Raw genomic sequence first — 21,462 nt, forward strand, 5'->3', positions numbered from 1 at the left:
AAGAGCAATAGCGCCCTGTTACAAAGAAACATTAATTTTACAATGGAAATTATTTCATTCCACCATTACTTTGACAATTTCAATCAAATAATAAAATAAAATAACTGTGAAATAGAGTATAAGAAATCAAATAACAAAGATCGATAAACAAATAACAATTGCATTTTTAATAGACGCTTCCACTTCATATATTAAAGCCCAAGACAATTAACAAACAAAATCTTCGTAGCTCAAAAGAGAATAGGATTGATTTTACTCAAATTTTTAAAACTGAGTACAATTTTTTAAAAAATAAAAGATAGCATACGGAAATTACATCCACGAAGAGAGCTTAAATAAAAATTAGGAACTACATTCCATAGGACCAAATAAACTTGGTCAATCATACCACAATAACTAATGTTCAAACAAATCTAACCCTAAGATCTAAGAAAAAATAAAAGTCTACTTAAAATGCACAAGAATATAAACTTAGAAGTTGGAGATAAATAACTTACATGTTCCTCATTATGTGTGTAAATCACGTCCAAGTTACCCTCTTGATAAAGCCCATGCTTTTATTGTCTTGTCTAATGAACAAGGCGGTAGATATTGATCCCAACAAATAAGAGACGTTCTGACATCATTATGACCACTCAATGTATGAACACACTGTAAAGTGTTGAGGTCCCACGCCTAAAAGAAAAATGACAAAAACAAAATTTGGAGGGTGAGAGTAGAATCAAACAACCAAATATATCCTTCCCATGCACATGAAGGAACAAAAGGAAAGCTGATAAAAAAAAAATTGAACTCTTATGTATTTAGAAATCGGATATGGAAGAAAACATGAAGAATTAATCCAAAAAGAAATAAAATTTCTTCCAAATATCACTCAGATGCACTATTGATACAAAAATTTAATTTAAAATAAGCCAAATATATAAGGGTGTAGTGCCTCAAAATAACTTCAGTGAATTAATAGGGCGAAAACAATATACCCTCATCGGATACGTTACAAATGATATGCATGTTGGCTTCAAAAATTCACATAATTACAATGTATTGCCTTAATCCAATTGACTGAGAGTATTGAGTCTCATGTTTTACAAAGTGTAGGGCTATATCAGAGCTATCTTCTACACAAAATCACACACAAAGGAAAAAAATAGTAAGGTTACAAGCATTACCCTTATAGTATTGTCCACAGACTGCAGTATAGCCTATTTCTTCCAATGGTCAAGCATATAACAAGACCTGGTGTGACCTTTCATGGATGAGGCCAGTTCAAAAGGATTTGGGTTCTTAGCACTCCCTTTCCAAGCCAAAATGGCACCATCCTGTAAACACAAAAAAGAAAACAATTTTAATTCTTCTTTATTTTTTCTCCATATCATATTCATGGTGATGATAAAAAAAAAAAAATCATGCGAAGAAAGATTCACAAGATAAGAATTGAACATGATGCCATCAATGGGAGAGCGACTTCCAAAAATCATAGGAATGTGCACACAAAAAGCTTGTGCTACATCGATTACCTCACCCTTACATTTAAGAACAATAAACAATGTAATAATGTGGCAAAAACCTAATGCATCATCTCAAAATTTCCACAAAATCGGGCATCAATAATTTGATGCTTATTGTATCCACCGGTAAACATGTCAACAACTTAAAAATTATAGATGCAATTACATGCCCCAAAAAGCATATCAACAACATCATTTCTGACTATAGCGTTAACTTGCCCAACCGCCCATTGAGATTAAATTCAGCTGTCTCAATGTTCCATGCCTAAAAGATCTCACACAAAATGGCCATAAGCTTATAATAAGCAGAAACTAACCAAGCTAGATGAAGCACTACAAGTCAGATGTAAGCTAACCTAAACAATATTTGGCAAGCCTACAAATATCCAGGGGCCTTCACTGATTAAAGCCCCAATTTTGACACCAACATTTATCACTCTTGTTGATTGACCAGTATTGCAATCCCAAACATGTACTGTTCCATCACTACTACTCGAGAAAAGCTTGTCAGATCTTGATGGAAGAGCAATCCCAGAGACAGCCTATCATACAAAAAGTCACCAATGAAAATCAAACATTTATCCATAAGTTTACACAATAACTCCTCCTGCGCATAAAATTGTTTGCATGCAAAAGAAAACACAGATTATATAAAACATGAACGGATTACTAGAAAGTCAAAGAAAAATTCAACAAGATGATCACCTGTATGTGCCCCTTGAGCTTTGCCAATGTCGAAAACCAATCCCCATAAAACCATGAATGCAAGAACTGGCACCCATCTTCTTTATCACATTTGTCTGACATCCAGTTCTCACATGCCTTTTTTGAGCACTCAACAGTTTTTTCTTCAGAAGCATTACCTTCAACAACCAGAACTGATGAATTAGAGGATGGTTTTATCTTCTCCAAATTCATTGCCTTAGTGCCAGAACTGGAGCTCTCACGAGTGCATTTATATTCAGACCCACCACCTCCACCTCCACTATTTGAAGCCAAAGAATTCCCAGGATTGGGGCGTTTCCTAGGTGGATCCTTAATAACATGATTGGTGCTATTCTGAGCAGTTTTAACTTCAGATCCATCACTCAATGCCAATGAATTTTTGAGGCCATGGCTAGGGCTCCTAATCGATTGTTCCTTCCGTAAAAGATTGGGTTGCTCAGATGTTCTTCGATAAACATTAGGAGGTGGCAATTCTCTGTGCATGAACCTACAGGGGTTCCTATTACACTTTCCCATCATCCAGTAACGACAAACAACATTGTTGCGCGCAGGTCCTCCTCCAAGTCGTGAATGAATGGTCGCAATCTTCGCATCCATGCTAGAAAGACAAAACACAATAGTAGCATGAACAGACGATACCATATAACTGATATATCAAACGATATCCACATTCTCTGCCCAATCTGTTTTCTTTAACACCACGGAAACGATGAACACAAAAACCTTAACCGGAGCCAGATAAAGCATATCAAGACAACATATCAGTCGAATCCATTATATGAAAATCCATCAGTTGCCGCAATCAAAGAACAAAACCATAGCTAGATAAAAGCAAGAATCTTGATTTCCATTAGCCTATCCTCCAGCAAAGGCAACCGAAAATAAAAGGAAATCTAAAAAGAAAACCCTAAAAATCCACCAAGGACAAACAAATAAAATGGATTTGTGCATCATCGCGACTGATTTCTTGGAGATCATATCTTGCGTGCAGTTAAGAATCAAACCTGTATGCAAAGAAAGAAGGGAGATGAAGTTTTCGAAGTCTTGTGTTGATGTATTGGCGATCACGACAGGGTAGAAAGCAAGAATTGAAAAACAGAGGATCTTGAGCTTGGAGCAATCAGACTGATAATAAAAGACTCTGCGTTGGTAAGTATTTAAAATTAATTAACCTATTTATGTAATTACTTATATGCCCTTGCCTTCATTCGTCCAGCTAGCCCATATTAAACCAGTCTGCCTGCCTAAGCCCAGCCCACCATCTGCATCTGCTATATGTTTTTTTCTTATCTTTCTCCTGCATCCAGCGCCTCATGCCCTATTCCATCTAGCTCCTAGTCTCGAAGTCGACTGGTCTTGCCTTCTCCTCCTCTGTTGTGTCTGACCGACGTTGTTTCCTGCTTTCCTCTTCTTCCCATCGATTCAAGGTGAGGCTAAGGCTTTTTTCCCCTCATTGTAGATTTTTAGATCTTGCCTCTTCATTCTCGTCTGAATCGTCTTCTCCAGCTCTCCTGCCTGAGGAGATTAAATTTCTTTGTTTTTTTTTCAGCTTTTATAGCTCCCAAAACTGCTGCTTGTGCTAGTGTGCTTCGCCGCCATTGCCTCTTGTGTTAAGCTGAGTTTTTGGAGCTACCAATATGTGACTTAAGCTGATCGCAAATTCGATAAGCAACTTTAGTTTTATTACAGCTTAGCTTCTAATTCTGAAGCAGGATTTTCTTAATTTTCTGCTGGTTTTTCTTGTTGGTCTCATTTTCAGGGGAATTGAAGAATCATATTCCAATGAAGATGTAAGTGCTTGCCTTGCTACATTAATGGCTTTTTTTTATTCATTTTCTTTTTCCTCTCCATTCTTTCTTGGATGAGTGTATTACAATTTCCTCTCAAGGGTTATTGCTCCTGTAGCATCATCAGAATATAAGGTGTCTACATTTTTTAGTGAAAAAATTGAGTATATAGGATTTGAATGGGTAAAAGAAATCTAAACTCTTATGGGTGTTAATTGCATTTGTTGTTTTTTGTTGTAGGTTTCTGTTTATTTGGTGGAGACTCCTGCTTGCAGGCAAACGAGAGAGCAAATCCATGAATTTATGGAGAAGTATAAGACATACAAGCTTGCAAAAGCTGAGATCCTCAATGTCATCAACGTTGAAATTGACCCGGTAGTTTTATTATTAATTCATCTTTCTCTTTCATTAATTAATTCATTCATTCCTTCTTTCTTTCTTTGAATTGTCCTTACAGAAATCTTGGCTTAGGAGTGACACTTTCTATGCTATTTTTCTCAATTTGTGAATGTTCTTTTACTTCTCATTTATCAGGATAGCTTTAATTTAGGTATTTGCTTTATGTAAGGTGTGAAGGGACGCATTGAAATAAATTTGTATCTTAATCATTTGGACAGAAAAAGAATAGAAATCTGCTGTTAAATTTGGTTGAGAAATTTTTAAATGGTAAAATCAATATGATAAGAATTAGTAAACGGTACAGTGTTGTGTCATGCATCTTACATTAATTGCTTTTTCCATTTAAAAATAGAAAAATTGTTTATTTTGGGAATCAGTTGTTATGTGATTCATCTTCCATTGTTCTTGGGTTAGCCCTTTGAAAATAATTTATTGACATAGTCTGGTATTATCTTAGTGCCAAATTGACTTGTTCTGGAGATATGATAGGTCTGCATTCTGTTCTTTTGAATCTGAATAGGATGCACTCCACAAATAGACTGATGCTTTGGCTGTCCATTTGTTTTAAGGCTGGAGCTAGAAATAACTAAGGCTTTAAGCTAAAAATGGTGGCAAACATATTGTAAGTAGGGATATCAGTTCCCTTGTGCGTGTGTGTTTGTGTTTGTGTCTGTGTGTGTGTTTTTTCTATTCATTATTTTAATTAAGTTTTATGGTAAAAGTACTGGTATAAACCACAAGTGGTCTCTTAACACCATCAAATTATGGAAATTGGCAAGGTAGAAAGTTAAGAACACTTAAGTTTGAAAATTAAGAAACTATGTTGTAATGCCTTTAATTAAATTTATTAAAAAACTGAAAAATAGTTTAGACGAGTCATATGGCAAGGGCATGGAATAAGTTAAGAACACTTGAGTTTGAAAATTTTTAGTGCAGGACTCCTAATGAAATGTATCAGCAATCTAGAATAAAAAAAATGAACTTGATATTTATCTTGGGAGTATGAACATATTTTTATTGTCACCACAGAATACTGTAATCCAATGATTTGACACTTTTGCTAATTAATAGCCAATATCAATCTGAGCCTATCCTAGCTATGAGGTCTGGGTCCACGCTAGGCTCAGATAGAGTTGAAAAACGAGGTTGTGAGGAGAAATGCCAATGCGGATTTTTAGAATATTGAGAAATTTAAGAATGGCTATGGAATAAACTTTCAAAATTAAGGTGTTCTTGTAATCTTTTCAAAATTAAGGTTATATACTATATAGAGCACAATAACGTTGTGGATGATGGAAACTAAAGCTATATCTGATGGGTGAAATTATCAAAGTCCAAAAGCCATAATTGAAAAATAAATGTTGTGTGTCTATTTGCATGTCCAAATGATGTGTAATATAGATTGCAATACTCTTGCTATCAAATTTGTATGAGAATCACCTTTTCTGATTCGCTATGTAATCATTAATTATTAGATAATATATTTCATTCTCCAATGTATATATTTGCTAGTTTTATATGTATGTAAGGTCACAATAATTTGTATAAAATCTACAAATTCGATTTTCTTCTCAATTCTTGATTAATAAAATTATGATTTTGATTCTAAATTTGACAACTTAGGAATTAAACAGATTCAAACAAATCATGATGTAAAAATAACTATTAGACAGGAAAGATTGGGATCCAAAAAAAAATCATAGATACCGCTTTTTCTATGCTTGAGAAATGCTGCATCCTGTTTGATAAGATTTTCTGCATGTGTACCAGAGAAGCCATAGCTGTTCCCTGAAATTCTATCATACCAGGAGAATCTCCATGCATTAACTATAGAACATATTCGTTGTTTGTAAGAGTGATATAACTCGTATGTTGATTTAGAAAGTGAAGTATGTACGATCTAATTCAATGAAAAAGTCTCATGCACCTTCAAATTAATATGCAAGTGTTGTCTGTGAAGTTGCCACTAAATGCAGTAATGTGATGAAGAGATCGCTTTGCTTCGACATGGGTTATAGTAGCAGCAGTAATTGCAAAAGGATTAATTAAAACACTAGGAAATATAGGTAGTTTGAATAAGCAGCAGAGAAACTACTAGTAAAGAATATATAGATAGAGAGGGTTTTTTTTTTTTTTTTAAAAGGATATATAGATAGAAAAGGACATGGGTTCTACTGCTTTTTTTTTTTCTTTTTTTTTGTGTAATTAAGCTTATTCAATATTTACATAAAAATGTGATATTATTTAAAATACATTTTTATCTTTTTTATAGATAAACACTTTAATAATGTGATTTTATAAAATACAATTTCTTAATTGATGATAAATTGGAAATAGTCTATGCTATTATAATTAAAAAATAATGCTAATTATAGTATTACATAACTAATTTTACATGTAAGAAAAAATATATAGAGTATTACACAATCAATCTCACTTATATATATCAAAACTTTTGAGTTTTTTTATTGCAATATTTAATTTAAAATTTATCTCATTTTAATTATTTTTAACTGTTAAATGATTACATTCATATCATTCACTATCGATTATCTCTAAAGGAAAAAATAAACAAAAAGTAACACTATACTTATAATAAAAATTGGGAGGGTTCTTTTTTTTTTTATAGCAACTTCATCCTTGATATTTAGAGGAAACATCTCAGAAATTATGACAAGATTTTCTATATACTGAGGGAGAGAGAGAGGAAGAGAGATTTTTTTTCATTAGGATAAATTTTTTTCAATATTTGAAGGTTTGTATTTTTGTGCCAAAATTGAAACGATATGAATAAATCTCAAAAGAGTGAAAAAATTTGGCTGTTTATTATGATTAGAAATTTAATTCAAATATAGTATGAATTACAATTAAGTCCATAAGATATAGAAAAATCCACATATCAATCCTTAATTTTTTTTTTTTGGCAATAATTTAGTCCTTAAATTTAAACTCTGTTAACAAATTAGTGTTTCAATTGAAATCAGACTCAATTTTCTATCAATCAACCTTAGACTCTACAAGCCAACTCGCATAATTTCTAAATTATCTCTCTCTTTCTCTCTAATGTTGCATTTTTACAGAATTTGCACTATCTTGGGCCATTAATCATTATAATCATTACAACACAATGTTTGGAAATACTTCTTTTGCAATACTTCTTTTGTGGCAATACTTCTTTTGCAACATATGGCACCAAGCTATTGGGATTGTTTCGGCTAGTAATAGTGACACTTTGTTACAATTATTTGGGTTCTTGGTTTGTGTTGGTTCTACTGCTGGGCTCCGTGATTCAAGGCATTTTATTAACCTCGTGTCGAGAAGTCATAGCCTATGAATTTGTTGCTCTATATGGCCTTATAACCACATAACTTTAAGAAATGAAGGGATTTCTTGAAAGTTGAATCTTGTTATATTGAAATGGGTTTGAACAGACCTCAAAAACTCGGCAATGCTATCTCGACCAGATGGATTTCTATCTTCTCCAAAAAAATGAAAAGAAAAACAAATTAATGTGTATATTATCAGAGGAGACATTATTATTATTTTACATCAATTAATAAATCTTGAGTCTAATTTTAATAAAAAAGAGAGATCAATTTATTAAATAAAATTTAAATTTATGAACCAAAATTTTGTTAAAAACAAATTAGAAATTAACATGTACATTTTTCTATATTTTAAAAACTTAATTGTAATTTCCTTTTTCTTTATGAAATTATTATTTAGTTACTGTATTTTAATAAAACTAATTATGTAACACCCCAAAATTTTAAATTTTATTATTTTATGAGCATTATTGATATTTTAATTTTATTTAAATTTTAAGAAATTATTTGAGATTTTTCGGATTTTAAAAATCGGGTTCGATTTTCCGAAAATATAAACTTTGATGATTTTTAAAAATTAATTTAAAGACCACGTGGCAAAACTAAAAATATATTTGGAGTCTATAAATTTTTCTGAGTTTTCTGGAATTTTTTCGGAATTTTTGGACCTCGTTTTCGGTCCCAAGGCAGAGTAAAAATTCAAAATTTTGTATTCCGAATCGAACCGGCTGAATCGAACCGGACCGGTCGAATCGGACCGGCTCCTTTTTCTTCTTCTCTTTTCTTCCGCGCGTCCCGACCTCCCTCCCCTTTTCTCTCTTTTTCTCTCTCCTCCCTTCTCCCCTTGCCGCGCTGCCGCCTCCCCTACCACCCCAGCTCGCCGGCGCCCACCCCCAGCCGTCCCAGTCCACCGGCCGCCGCCTGGAACGCCGGAAAATGGCGCCTGAAGTGAAGCGACTCGCGCGCGTGACTTTTCGTCTTCCCGGCCAAAATCCGGCCGATCCGGCCTCCAATCGGACCGGGTCTTGTGTCTAAACTCATCTACTCGTCGAGAGCTTTCCATAGACACCAAGAACACCGAAATCCATCGAGCGGTTTGTCCGATTTTTGCCCGGGAAGTTTTTAGCCTATTTTGACTTTTGGGCTAGATTTCTCGCAAATCGTGGACCCCACGAGAAAACCGAGAGTACCATAGCACTCCACTCGTCGAGAGCTTTGCGGCGACATAAATTTCAAAATTTTTCGACACCGTTTTTCGGTGGGTCCCACGGAACTTCGCAGTGTTTTTCCGAGCATTAAATGAGCTTAGAAAATTCTGAAAAATTTATGTGCTAACCCCCGTGTTATGGGCTTCGTGTAGGTATCCTCAATTCGCGGAAATTCGACAGTTGTCCAGGTCTGTGAATTTCTGGCCAGACAGACCCGTTACCGGAAAAGTCTCCAAATTCGACTGAGGTTTTGGCTACCCCCCCATTGTCAGACATCCCAAGCGCGTTCCCTAAGTCGGAATCGGCAAAGGTAAACCCGAACCTTGCTTTTTTCATAATTTTCTAGTGTTTAAATAGGATTAAAAATTCATAAAATATTCGTGGTAGCTCAGAAAATTATTATTCTTTTTGCAATAGCCTAGCAATATTGCTAAGGACCGCGGGGCAAAGTTTTAGAATTTTTAGAGTTTGTTTGGGCAATTTTTGCAAAAATGATCAATTATAAGGACTAAATTGAAATTTTACATATTGTGATGGATGACTGATTTGATGAGCCCAGGAGGGGTTGTGTGATGTGATTGAGTTGTGGATATATGGGTTGTGAATATAGAAGTGTATTTTGAACCCTTTTGCAGGTTGGGTAGGTCCTAGGTATAGGGGAGACTCTGTCAGATTTTCGGCACGACTTAGGACGTATTTAGTCTTGTCATGATTTGTATCGAGTCAATTGTGTTAAATAATTGTAATGTAATTGTCAGGTGAGCCGGGACAGCCTTCTTCCTCCGCCCAGCCGCCACAGTGACCGTTGTCAAGTCTGTGAGTAAAATATTAATTTTGATTGTAATTTCGATATTATTATATGTTCAAGCATGCCCATGCATCACTTATATGCATATATCTATGTAGATAAACTCTAGGCACGATTTATGTTGCATTCATAACTGTGAAAGTGCCATGGATGTTGTTGTGGTAATTTGGAGCAGTGTGCGTGCGTTGGCGTGCGTGTGATGTGGTGTGGACTATGGATAGGACGGGTAGTCACGGCTTGAGATCTTCGCTGGGACCCGATCCTTCGGGGTAGTCACGGCTTGAGTTCTTCGCTGGGAGCCCCGATTTGGTTTATTAAGCGAAAGTTTGGCTTGAGTTCTTCGCTGGCACCAGGTTGGATTTAAGAGAGCTGTTTAGGGGATTAGCTCCCATATATTATGATTGATGTTACAGGGTGCGTGAGTGCTCCAAATTACCTTTTTGCTGTTATGATGTGAAAATATTGTTGATGTTGCATTTCACTCCACAGGTTGCATTAGTTTTGATAGTTATAGAGATTATGGTTAAAATTGATATTTTACTCTCTGAGTCGAACGCTCACTCCTGTTCAATATTTTTTTCAGGCTACAGGAGGATTTTATTGTGGTTAACCTGCTTTTCTCCTTCGCAGGTTGTTTATCAATATTTGTGTAATTTTATTTACTCTTAGAATTTCCACATGTGTTAGAAATATTTAAATGATTCGGGTCTATAATATAAATTGTCATGTGGACCTGTAAAATTATTATATGCATGTTTGATGGACTGGATGAGGGAGCTGAGCTCCTATTTATCTTTATGTTGATTTGAGTATGTGGAGGGTGAGCTGAGCTCCCCAATTGATGATATATTTTGTTTACAGGTCGGGTGAGTCAAAAACTCCCTGTTGAAAGGTCCACTTTATGGCCGGACTCTGTCCGGTTGATTTCTTGAAATTGGGCCCAAATGGGCCTTAGAGTTGAATTGATGAACATTTAGGCTTACTACGGGCCTCGGGGGCTTTAGGCTGGCCCAGGTCCTAGTGCCGGTCTGGCCCATAGGTTGGGTTGTGACAAATGTGGTATCAGAGTTTAGGCTCCAGATTCTTAAGGAATGTTTGTCTAAAGTGTTGGGAAGAGTCTACTAGGAGTCACATGCGGAAAATAGGGTCCACATTCGTCTTGCATTGTCATCTTTGCTTTTAGTCTATGCTTTATGTATTGTGTGTAAATATGAGTCTATAGAGCTGTGTAATGTGCAGTTTTGAATTTTGTGGGCTAATCCTGCTGAATTTCAGGAAAATGCATAGAAGCAGGAGAGCTGCCACGCACTGTAACTGATGTGCTGACGAGGTGTCGGCCAGATGAGGTGCTGCCAGGAGGCGGGGTAGGAGGCCTAGAGTCGCTCAAGTAGAAGAGCAACGCCACCGGTCGAGATCGATCTTTTATGGCACAGGGTCCCATGGACCCCATGGCAGCTACTCTAGCTGGGTTGCAGAGAACCATCGACATGATGGCGCAGTATATGGTCCACCCTCCACAGCAGCAGCAGTCCACCGCACCAAGAGGGGAACCTTACAAACAAATAATCAATTTTAAGAAGTTGGTGCCTGGTACTTATGATGTGTCAGACAATGCATATCGGTTTTTAGATTCCACGCAAGCAGGCGAGCAGTGCGATTGGTGATAGAAGACTTATAGAGTGTATGCAGCATGTCATGGGGCCTATGCCTAGACAATGGATGAATGACTATATATTACCTCGGATTGAGGGTTTGTCATGGACTCAATTTGTGGAACTGTTCATCAACCGGTTTGTACCAGAAAGCTTCAGAGATCAGAAGCAGTGGGCCTTTGAGGCCTTAAGATAGAATGGCAGGTCTGTAGATGAATATGCTCTGCAATTTACGAATTGAGCAGATATGCCCCTACAGCAGTAGCTACAGAAACTATGAAGGTGAAGAGATTCCTAAAGGGGCTTGACAGGAGGTATGCAAACCTGGCCATGATGTCAGATCAGTCTTTTGATGTGGTGGTTGATCGAGCCAGACAGATAGAGATTAGCTATGCTATGGATGACAGCAGAAGAGCAAAGAAAAACAGAGCAGAGGGTTCCTCAGGTGTTCCCCACATGGGTACTCCGGATAGTGGTGGCCAGAGTAATTACAGAGGAAAAAGTAGGAACAAGAAGAGTAGTTTTAGACACAAACCTCGAGGGTTCAGACCAGGATACGGATCCAGCAGTGGTCACAGTTCAGGGTACAGCAGTTCTGGGTCTGGTTCAGGATCCTCCTTGGCACCTTGTGCACAGTGTGGAAGGGGACATTCAGGACCTTGTTTGATGGGTTCAGGAGTATGCTTGTGTGTGGCCAACGTGTCACTTTCCTAGGAATGCCCCGTGTTGATGAGCCACGGATGGGGTCACAAGGTTACATTGCAAATGTTCCTCGTCGATTGTATCGGTGCTTTCGGCATGGCGGCGATCGATTCGATGGCCACAGGCGAGGACAAGGGGCGTGGATTTGGAGGCGGTCGGGAGGTAGAAGTCGATGTCGAGTTACGCCACTCAGGGTAGGGGTCAAGCTCGGGTTTTCACCCTGACCCACCAGGATGCTCAGGCTTCCAATGCAGTTGTGGCTGGTATTCTTCTAGTTTGTTCCTATGAGGCTCGTGTTTTGATAGATCCGGGTGCTACGCACTCATTTGTCTCCCCTGTGTTTGCCATGAGATTGGGTAGACACCCTACAACCTTAGAATACCCTTTGTCTGTAGCTACCATACTTAGTGACAACATAGATGTAGATATGATTTTTCCGGGTAGCCCAGTAGTCGTGGATGGAAAGATTCTCCCAGCAGACTTGGTTCCTCTACCAGTAATGGATTTTGATGTAATCTTGGGGATGGATTGGTTGGCAACTCATTATGCCATTATAGACTGCAGGAACAAAAAGGTGTATTTCCACATACCTGGTGTGGAAGAGTTTAGCTTTGACGATGACAGGAGCGTGGCTCCATATAACTTGGTGTCAGCAATTAGCACTAGAAAAATGTTGAGGCGTGGATGTCAAGGGTATTTGTTATTGGTGAGAGATACATCTGTAGAAGGTGTCAGCATGGAAAATGTTCCTGTTGTCAGAGAATTTATGGATGTCTTCCCAGAGGAGCTTCCAGGGTTGCCACCAGAAAGGGAAATAGAGTTTTGCATTGATGTTGTGCCGGGTACGAACCCCATATCAATGCCACCTTACAGGATGGCACCAACAGAATTGAAAGAGCTGAAGGAGCAACTATAGGAGCTTTTGGACAAGGGTTTCATACGTCCGAGCACTTCACCCTGGGGCGCTCCTGTGCTATTTGTAAGAAAGAAAGATGGGTCATTGAGGTTGTGTATTGACTACAGACAGCTGAACAAGGTGACTGTGAAGAATAAGTATCCACTTCCTCGGATCGACGATCTGTTTGATCAGCTCCAAGGGGCTAGATTCTTTTCCAAGATAGACCTGCGATCAGGCTACCATCAGTTGAGAATCAGGAATGAGGACGTGTCCAAAACGGCATACAGGACAAGATATGGTCATTATGAGTTCTTGGTGATGTCTTTTGGACTCACTAATGCACCAGCAGCCTTCATGGACTTGATGAACCGGGTGTTCAAGCCATTTTTGGACCGTTTTGTCATCGTATTCATAGATGACATTTTGGTATACTCTCAGACCGAGGAAGAACACGTGTGGCACTTGAGAATGGTGTTGCAGACTTTGAGGGAGCACCAGCTATACGCCAAATTTTTGAAATGTGAATTTTGGCTAGAAAGCATCTCATTCTTAGGACACGTGGTTTCTAGTGAAGGTATTCAAGTGGATCCCAAGAAAATTGGAGCTGTAACTGATTGGCTTAGGCCTACAACAGTCACTGAGGTGCGAAGTTTTCTGGGTCTAGCTGGCTACTATAGGCGTTTTGTGCAAGATTTCTCCAGGATAGCGGCTCCCCTAACTAAGTTGACTAGGAAGAATGTTCCATTCATTTGGACAGATGACTGTGAGGAGAGTTTCCAGAAGCTTAAGGAGTGTATAACCACTGCCCCTGTGTTGACACAACCTATGAGTGGTGCAGGATACACCGTGTATTGTGACGCCTCCAGAATTGGCTTAGGGTGTGTTTTGATGCAAAATGGAAAGGTAGTGGCTTATGCTTCAAGGCAGCTGAAGAGGCATGAGCAGAACTACCCCACCCATGACTTGGAAATGGCGGCTGTAATCTTTGCACTAAAAATCTAGAGACACTATCTGTATGGTGAAGTGTGCGAGATATACACCGACCACAAAAGTTTGAAGTACATCTTCCAACAGAGGGACTTAAACTTGAGACAGAGGAGATGGATGGAGCTTCTAAAGGACTATGATTGCACCATCCAGTACCACCCTGGGAAGGCCAATGTAGTAGCAGATGCTTTGAGTAGAAAATCTTCTGGCAGTTTGGTGCACATTTCAGCGGAAAGGAGACCGTTGATTCAGGAAGTACATGAGTTGATGGATCAAGGTTTAATCCTAGATCTTTCAGATGAGGGGGTATTGTTGGCTCATTTTTCAGTGAGGCCAGACTTGAGGGACAGAGTTAGAGTTTCCCAGCACAGAGACCAACAATTGATGAAAATCATAGAAAGAGTACAACAGGGTGAAGGTGGTGAGTTTGGATTTGCCAATGATAGCGCCCTAGTGCAAGGTTCTAGGATATGTGTGCCCGATGTGGACAATCTCAGAAATGAAATCATGCGAGAGGCACACTATACACTGTACAATGTCCACCCAGGCTCCACCAAGATGTACCATGATATGAAGGGTAGTTATTGGTGGAATGGCATGAAGAGAGACATAGCAGACTTCGTGTCCAAGTGCTTGACTTGTTAGAAGGTGAAGTTTGAACACCAGAGACCGTCACGGAAGCTGCAAGAGCTCCCTATCCCAGAATGGAAGTGGGAAATGATTACCATGGATTTTGTGACTGGGTTGCCTCGTACCACGCGAGGATATGATTCGATATGGGTAATTGTAGACCGCTTAACCAAATTAGCTCACTTCTTGCCTGTGAAGACTACATATTCTGTGGCACAGTATGCCCGACTCTACATTCGAGAAATAGTCAGATTGCATGGAATTCTGGCTTCCATAATATTTGACAGAGGGCCCCAGTTCACTTCTCGGTTTTGGAGAAAGTTGCAGGAGGCACTTGGCACGCAGTTGAACTTCAGTACGGCTTTCCACCCTCAGACAGACGGACAGTCTGAAAGGACAATCCAAACACTGGAGGACATGCTTTGCATGAGTGTTTTGGATTTTGGAGGTCAATGGGATAATCAGCTAGCTTTGGTGGAGTTTGCCTACAACAACAGTTACCATTCCAGTATAGGGATGGCACCCTATGAGGCACTATATGGAAGAAAAGTGTAGGTCTCCTCTGTGCTGGACAGAAATGGGGGAAGCGAAGGTGCATGATGTAGACCTAGTGCAGTACACTTCAGAGATAGTTCCATTAATCAGGGAACGATTGAAAACAGCTTTCAGTAGGCAGAAGAGTTATGCAGACCCCAGACGGAGGGATGTGGAGTTTGCAGTGGGCGACTATGTATTCCTGAAGGTTTCTCCAATGAAGGGAGTCATGAGATTTGGAAAGAAGGGCAAGTTGACGCCTCGGTATATTGGACCTTTTGAGGTCACTGATAGAGTTGGAGCAGTTGCTTACCGGTTGGAGCTACCACCCAACCTTTCTCACGTTCATCCTGTGTTTCACATCTCCATGCTCAGGAAATACATTCCAGATCCTTCTCATGTACTACATCCGGATGTAATAAAGCTAAAAGAGAACTTGACGTTTGAGGAGCAACCTATAGCCATAGTGGACTACAAAGTGAGACAGCTAAGATCAAAACAGATCCCTATGGTTAAGGTTTTGTGGAGGAGTCAGTCAGTGGAAGAGTGCACCTGGGAGTCAGAACGGGACATGCATAGCAAGTACCCTTATCTGTTCAATGTGTAATCATGTACTTTATTCTGCCTTGTGTAAAATTCGAGAACGAATTTTCTGTAAGGGGGGAAGAATGTAACACCCCAAAATTTTAAATTTTATTATTTTATGAGCATTATTAATATTTTAATTTTATTTAAATTTTAAGAAATTATTTGAGATTTTTTGGATTTTAAAAATCGGGTTCGATTTTCCGAAAATATAAACTTTGATAATTTTTAAAAATTAATTTAAAGACCACGTGGCAAAACTAAAAATATATTTGGAGTCTATAAATTTTTCTGAGTTTTCTGGAATTTTTTCGGAATTTTTGGACCTCATTTTCAGTCCCAAGGTAGAGTAAAAATTCAAAATTTTGTATTCCGAATCGAACCGGCCGAATCGATCCGGACCGGATCTTACCGGTCGAATCGGACCGGCTCCTTTTTCTTCTTCTCTTTTCTTCTGCGCGTCCCGACCTCCCTCCCCTTTTCTCTCTTTTTCTCTCTCCTCCCTTCTCCCCTTGCCGCGCCGCCGCCTCCCCTGCCACCCCAGCTCGCTGGCGCCCACCCCTAGCCTTCCCAGTCCACTGGCCGCCGCCTGGAACGCCGGAAAATGGCGCCTGAAGTGGAGCGACGCGCGCAGCGACTTTTGGTCTTCTCGGCCGAAATTCGGCCGATCCGGCCACCAATCGGACTGGGTCTTGTGTCTAAACTCATCTACTCGTCGAGAGCTTTCCATAGACATCAAGAACACCGAAATTCATCGAGCGGTTTGTCCGATTTTTGCCCGGGAAGTTTTTAGCCCATTTTGACTTTTGGACTAGATTTCTCGTAAACCGTGGACCCCACGAGAAAACCGAGAGTACCAGAGCACTCCATTCGTCGAGAGCTTCGCGGCGACATAAATTTTAAATTTTTTCGACACCGTTTTTCGGTGGGTCCCATGGAACTTTGCAGTGTTTTTCCGAGCATTAAATGAGCTTAGAAAATTCTGAAAAATTTATGTGCTAACCCCCGTGTTATGGGCTTCGTGTAGGTATCCTCAATTCGCAAAAATTCGACAGTTGTCCGGGTCTGTGAATTTCTGGCCAGACAGACCCGTTACCGGAAAAGTCTCCAAATTCGACTGAGGTTTTGGCTACCCCCCCATGGAACTTTGCAGTGTTTTTCCGAGCATTAAATGAGCTTAGAAAATTCTGAAAAATTTAAGTGCTAACCCCCGTGTTATGGGCTTCGTGTAGGTATCCTCAATTCGCGAAAATTCGACAGTTGTCCGGGTCTGTGAATTTCTGGCCAGACAGACCCGTTACCGAAAAAGTCTCCAAATTCGACTGAGGTTTTGGCTACCCCCCCCATTGTCAGACATCCCGAGCGCGTTCCCAAAGTCGGAATCGGCAAAGGTAAACCCGAACCTTGCTTTTTCATAATTTTCTAGTGTTTAAATAGGATTAAAAATCCATAAAATATTCGTGGTAGCTCAGAAAATTATGATTCTTTTTGCAATAGCCTAGTAATATTGCTAAGGACCGCGGGGCAAAGTTTTAGAATTTTTAGAGTTTGTTTGGGCAGTTTTTGAAAAAATGATCAATTATAAGGACTAAATTGAAATTTTACATATTGTGATGGATGACTGATTTGATAGGCCCAGGAGGGGCTGTGTGATGTGATTGAGTTGTGGATATATGGGTTGTGAATATAGAAGTATATTTTGAACCCTTTTGCAGGTTGGGTATGTCCTAGGTATAGGGGAAACTCTGTCGGATTTTCGGCACGACTTAGGACGTATTTGGTCTTGTCATGATTTGTATTGAGTCAATTGTGTTAAATAATTGTAATGTAATTGTCAGGTGAGCCGGGACAGCCTTCTTCCTCCGCCCAGCCGCCACAGTGACCGTTGTCAAGTCTGTGAGTAAAATATTAATTTTGATTGTAATTTCGATATTATTATATGTTCAAGCATGCCCATGCATCACTTATATGTATATATCTATGTAAATAAACTCTAGGCATGATTTATGTTGCATTCATAACTGTGAAAGTGCCATGGATGTTGTTGTGGTAATTTGGCGCAGTGTGCGTGCGTTGGCGTGCGTGTGATGTGGTGTGGACTATGGATAGGACGGGTAGTCACGGCTTGAGATCTTCGCTGGGACTCGATCCTTCGGGGTAGTCACGGCTTGAGTTCTTCGCTGGGAGCCCCGATTTGGTTTATTAAGCGAAAGTCCGGCTTGAGTTCTTCGCTGGCACCAGGTTGGATTTAAGAGAGCTGTTTAGGGGATCAGCTCCCATATATTATGATTGATGTTACAGGGTGCGTGAGTGCTCCAAATTACCTTTTTGCTGTTATGATGTGAAAATATTGTTGATGTTGCATTTCACTCCACAGGTTGCATTACTTTTAGATAGTTATAGAGATTATGGTTAAAATTGATATTTTACTCTCTAAGTCGAACGCTCACTCCTGTTCAATATTTTTTTCAGGCTACAAGAGGATTTTATTGTGGTTAACCTGCTTTTCTCCTTCGCAGGTTGTTTATCAATATTTGTGTAATTTTATTTACTCCTAGAATTTCCGCATGTGTTAGAAATATTTAAATGATTCGGGTCTATAATATAAATTGTCATGTGGACTTGTAAAATTATTATATGCATGTTTGATGGACTGGATGAGGGAGCTGAGCTCCTATTTATCTTTATGTTGATTTGAGTATGTGGAGGGTGAGCTGAGCTCTCCAATTGATGATATATTTTGTTTACAGGTCGGGTGAGTCAAAAACTCCCCGTTGAAAAGTCCACTTTATGGTCGGACTCTGTCCGGTTGGTTTCTTGAAATTGGGCCCAAATGGGCCTTAGAGTTGAATTGATGAACATTTAGGCTTACTACGGGCCTCGGGGGCTTTAGGCTGGCCCAGGTCCTAGTGTCGGTCCGGCCTATAGGTTGGGTCGTGACAAATTATTTAGTCTTTTTATTTTAAAATATACACCATTTAATTTTTATATTTTTCTTTCCTTAAACTCTTTCATATCTCCATCAAATTTTTTTGTTGGTCAACTAATTTTAATGCTAGTCAAATAATTATTTAGTTCTTCTATTTTAGTCAAACTAATTAATTGGCCTACCTATTTTGAAAAATATTACTATTTAGTCTTTATTGTTTAGCAAAACTAATTAGTTAGTCCCCATACTTTAAAAAACCTAATATTTTAAAAACATATTCCTATATAAAAATGAAAATTTTGTTATGTGGAAACTATATTTGAATTTATATTTTTTTAAATTGTTCAAATATTTTTCATTCTATTCCTAGATATGTATCATTATTGTGTTTTCTCTATTGGAAAAATTTTCTTCGATTATCGCCTGGATTATATTTACTGAAGGTTTATAAACTAAGCACTTCCAAAGGGAAACAAACTAGTATATAAGATAGTTGATACTAGAAATACCATACCAAATTAAATTGATTCCTGAGTATCCGAATTATTATTTATTTCTTTCTTTATTTGTATATATTATTTCTTGTTATACTATTGCACCACTAAGCAGAAATGCTTAGCGCGATGTAATTGCTTCCTCGCGCAGGTACTGAAGGTAAAATCAGTAGACTGTCGACTGAGATTTTTGGAGTTCAGATCTGCAGAAGTGTCAAAAGAGTACAAGGTTGTCACCTCCTCAGCAATGCATGTAGATAGGGCTCATTTTATACATGTTATGTATATTGTTCATTCCTAGCACATTGTAAATTATTTGTATATCCTGTACAAAATAAACTCATGTAATTAACCTGTGAATTATGAAAGCTACTGAAAGTAAGTATTTCAATATGTGAATTGAATTTGAGTTATAATGAGATTGTACTTGTCAATATTGAGATGTTGATAATCTTATGAGATTTCTGAGAAATCTGGATATTGTATTGAGGTACATTATGCTTGAAAATTTTTGAGACTATTGAGTTTGAGTTGTTGAGTATATAGAGAACTATTTTTGGCAGGTTCAGAAGAACTGTTAGTCCAAATTACAATCGGCACTCTGCTGGATTTTTGTTAAAATTTTTGGACTTTTTAAATTCATTAGTTTTTGAATAGAAAACAAAAATACCCTAAACCCGAGATAAAGTTTTTGAAAAAGTATATTAAGAATGGTAATGAAATCAGAAAAGATCAGGTGCTTCGGCACTCCGTGTGACGCACCTTGCTCGGCTACATTATAGACGGGTAAGGGATGTTACAAATTTATTAGGTTTGCCTAAATTTAATTTTCAAATAATAATTGCAAAACAAATTTTAATTTGTAGATTTAAAAGTTTGATTAATTAATTTTTTATTGAAATTTTGTATTTATTTAATGAAAACCGAATAATTTTAATATTTTAATTTAAATCAAAATATATAAATTATAAATTATTTGGGTCAATAAAAGATTTGAAAGGTCAATTAACAAAAAATAAAAATTTACTGCACTTATTTATTTTTTTATAAATATTTTTTAAAGACTATTAAAAATTTTAGAGATCAATTAATAAAAAAAATTAAAATTAATATACCTATTAAAAAATTTTAAAAAATATTTGAAGGGACCAATAATTAAATTAAACTAAATAAATTAATTTTGTTTAAATACACATACAATATAAAAGAACAAGAGGACCAAATGAAAATTGTTATTAATCAATGCAGCATAACCATTCATAAGAACCTTTTAGAGAACCATCCAACAGTTACTCCATTTGCCTCAAATTTCAAGGCAATCCTATCTTTGATAAAATTACATGTATAAATTACTTTTTAAAAAATACATTAAGCAATTAAAAAAAGTTAAAAATAAATGTTGGAATATGAGGTTACAAAAATTGCTTTATTACAGCTTGCACCTTGTGTTTCTTGCTAGAGTAAAATTTGATAAGAGGAATGCTAGCTATGGTCACTTGAAATTGTGATTTTCTAAACTGTGATAATAGATAACAAGTTACCTAAAATTTATTAAATACTCTTTCAACTAATAAGAAAGAAGTTGTTGGACAGTCACTTTTACAAGTAACTGTAGCTAGCGTTCCTCAATTTGATAACGTAGGATTTAGTAGCTACTGCCAACTCAGGGTGGTGGCGAATCTTCTAATGATAGGCATTAGGGCCTGGAAAAGGCTGTTCATTAGGATAAATTTTTTTCAATATTTGAAGGTTTGTATTTTTGTGCCAAAATTGAAACGATATGAATAAATCGCAAAAGAGTGAAAAAATTTGGCTGTTTATTATGATTAGAAATTTAATTCAAATATAGGATGAATTACAATTAAGTCCATAAGATATAGAAAAATCCACATATCAAACCTTAATTTGTTTTTGGCAATAATTTAGTCCTTAAATTTAAACTCTGTTAACAAATTGGTGTTTCAATTGAAATCAGACTCAATTTTCTGTCAATCAACCTTAGACTCTACAAGCCAACTCACATAATTTCTAAATTATCTCTCTCTTTCTCTCTAATGTTGCATTTTTTAAAACAGAATTTGCACTATCTTGGGCCATTAATCATTATAATCATTACAACACAATGTTTGGAAATACTTCTTTTGCAATACTTCTTTTGTGGCAATACTTCTTTTGCAACATATGGCACCAAGCTATTGGGATTGTTTCGGCTAGTAATAGTGACACTTTGTTACAATTATTTGGGTTCTTGGTTTGTGTTGGTTCTACTGCTGGGCTCCGTGATTCAAG

At 37.6% G+C, this 21,462-nt stretch overlaps 1 protein-coding gene and 1 pseudogene across 2 annotated transcripts; one reads left to right on the forward strand and one right to left on the reverse strand.

Moving 5' to 3' along the window:
• Nucleotides 1-1,710: 1,710 nt before the first annotated feature.
• Nucleotides 1,711-6,224, reverse strand: LOC131174606 (zinc finger CCCH domain-containing protein 48-like; annotated as a pseudogene).
• Nucleotides 2,826-19,607, forward strand: LOC131174418 (uncharacterized). 2 transcript variants are annotated; one of them, XM_058137629.1, is made up of 8 exons: nt 3,512-3,661; nt 3,784-4,024; nt 4,262-4,396; nt 9,713-9,770; nt 10,346-10,392; nt 17,589-17,646; nt 18,223-18,269; nt 19,325-19,607. In XM_058137629.1, exons 3-8 carry the CDS (start codon nt 4,325-4,327, stop codon nt 19,472-19,474), a joined length of 432 nt encoding a protein of 143 aa, XP_057993612.1. In that variant the 5' UTR covers nt 3,512-3,661; nt 3,784-4,024; nt 4,262-4,324; the 3' UTR covers nt 19,475-19,607. The 2 variants fall into 2 exon arrangements, with proteins under 2 accessions (XP_057993611.1, XP_057993612.1); XM_058137628.1 differs by lacking the exons at nt 9,713-9,770; nt 10,346-10,392 and adding an exon at nt 16,983-17,141 and having other exon boundaries at nt 2,826-3,661.
• The last annotated feature ends 1,855 nt before the right edge of the window (nt 19,608-21,462 follow it).

Source organism: Hevea brasiliensis, chromosome 16, assembly GCF_030052815.1.
Source record: "Hevea brasiliensis isolate MT/VB/25A 57/8 chromosome 16, ASM3005281v1, whole genome shotgun sequence".
Lineage (NCBI taxonomy): Eukaryota > Viridiplantae > Streptophyta > Magnoliopsida > Malpighiales > Euphorbiaceae > Hevea > Hevea brasiliensis.

Bases quoted from the DNA above. Each gene is read 5' to 3' on its own strand.
- LOC131174418 (XM_058137628.1), top strand. From the start codon at position 4,325: ATGGAGAAGTATAAGACATACAAGCTTGCAAAAGCTGAGATCCTCAAT. The intron at 17,142-17,588 runs GTAAACCCGAAC...TGTAATTGTCAG, and splicing joins CAAAGTCGGAATCGGCAAAG to GTGAGCCGGGACAGCCTTCT. The intron at 17,647-18,222 runs GTGAGTAAAATA...TATTTTTTTCAG, and splicing joins CAGTGACCGTTGTCAAGTCT to GCTACAAGAGGATTTTATTG.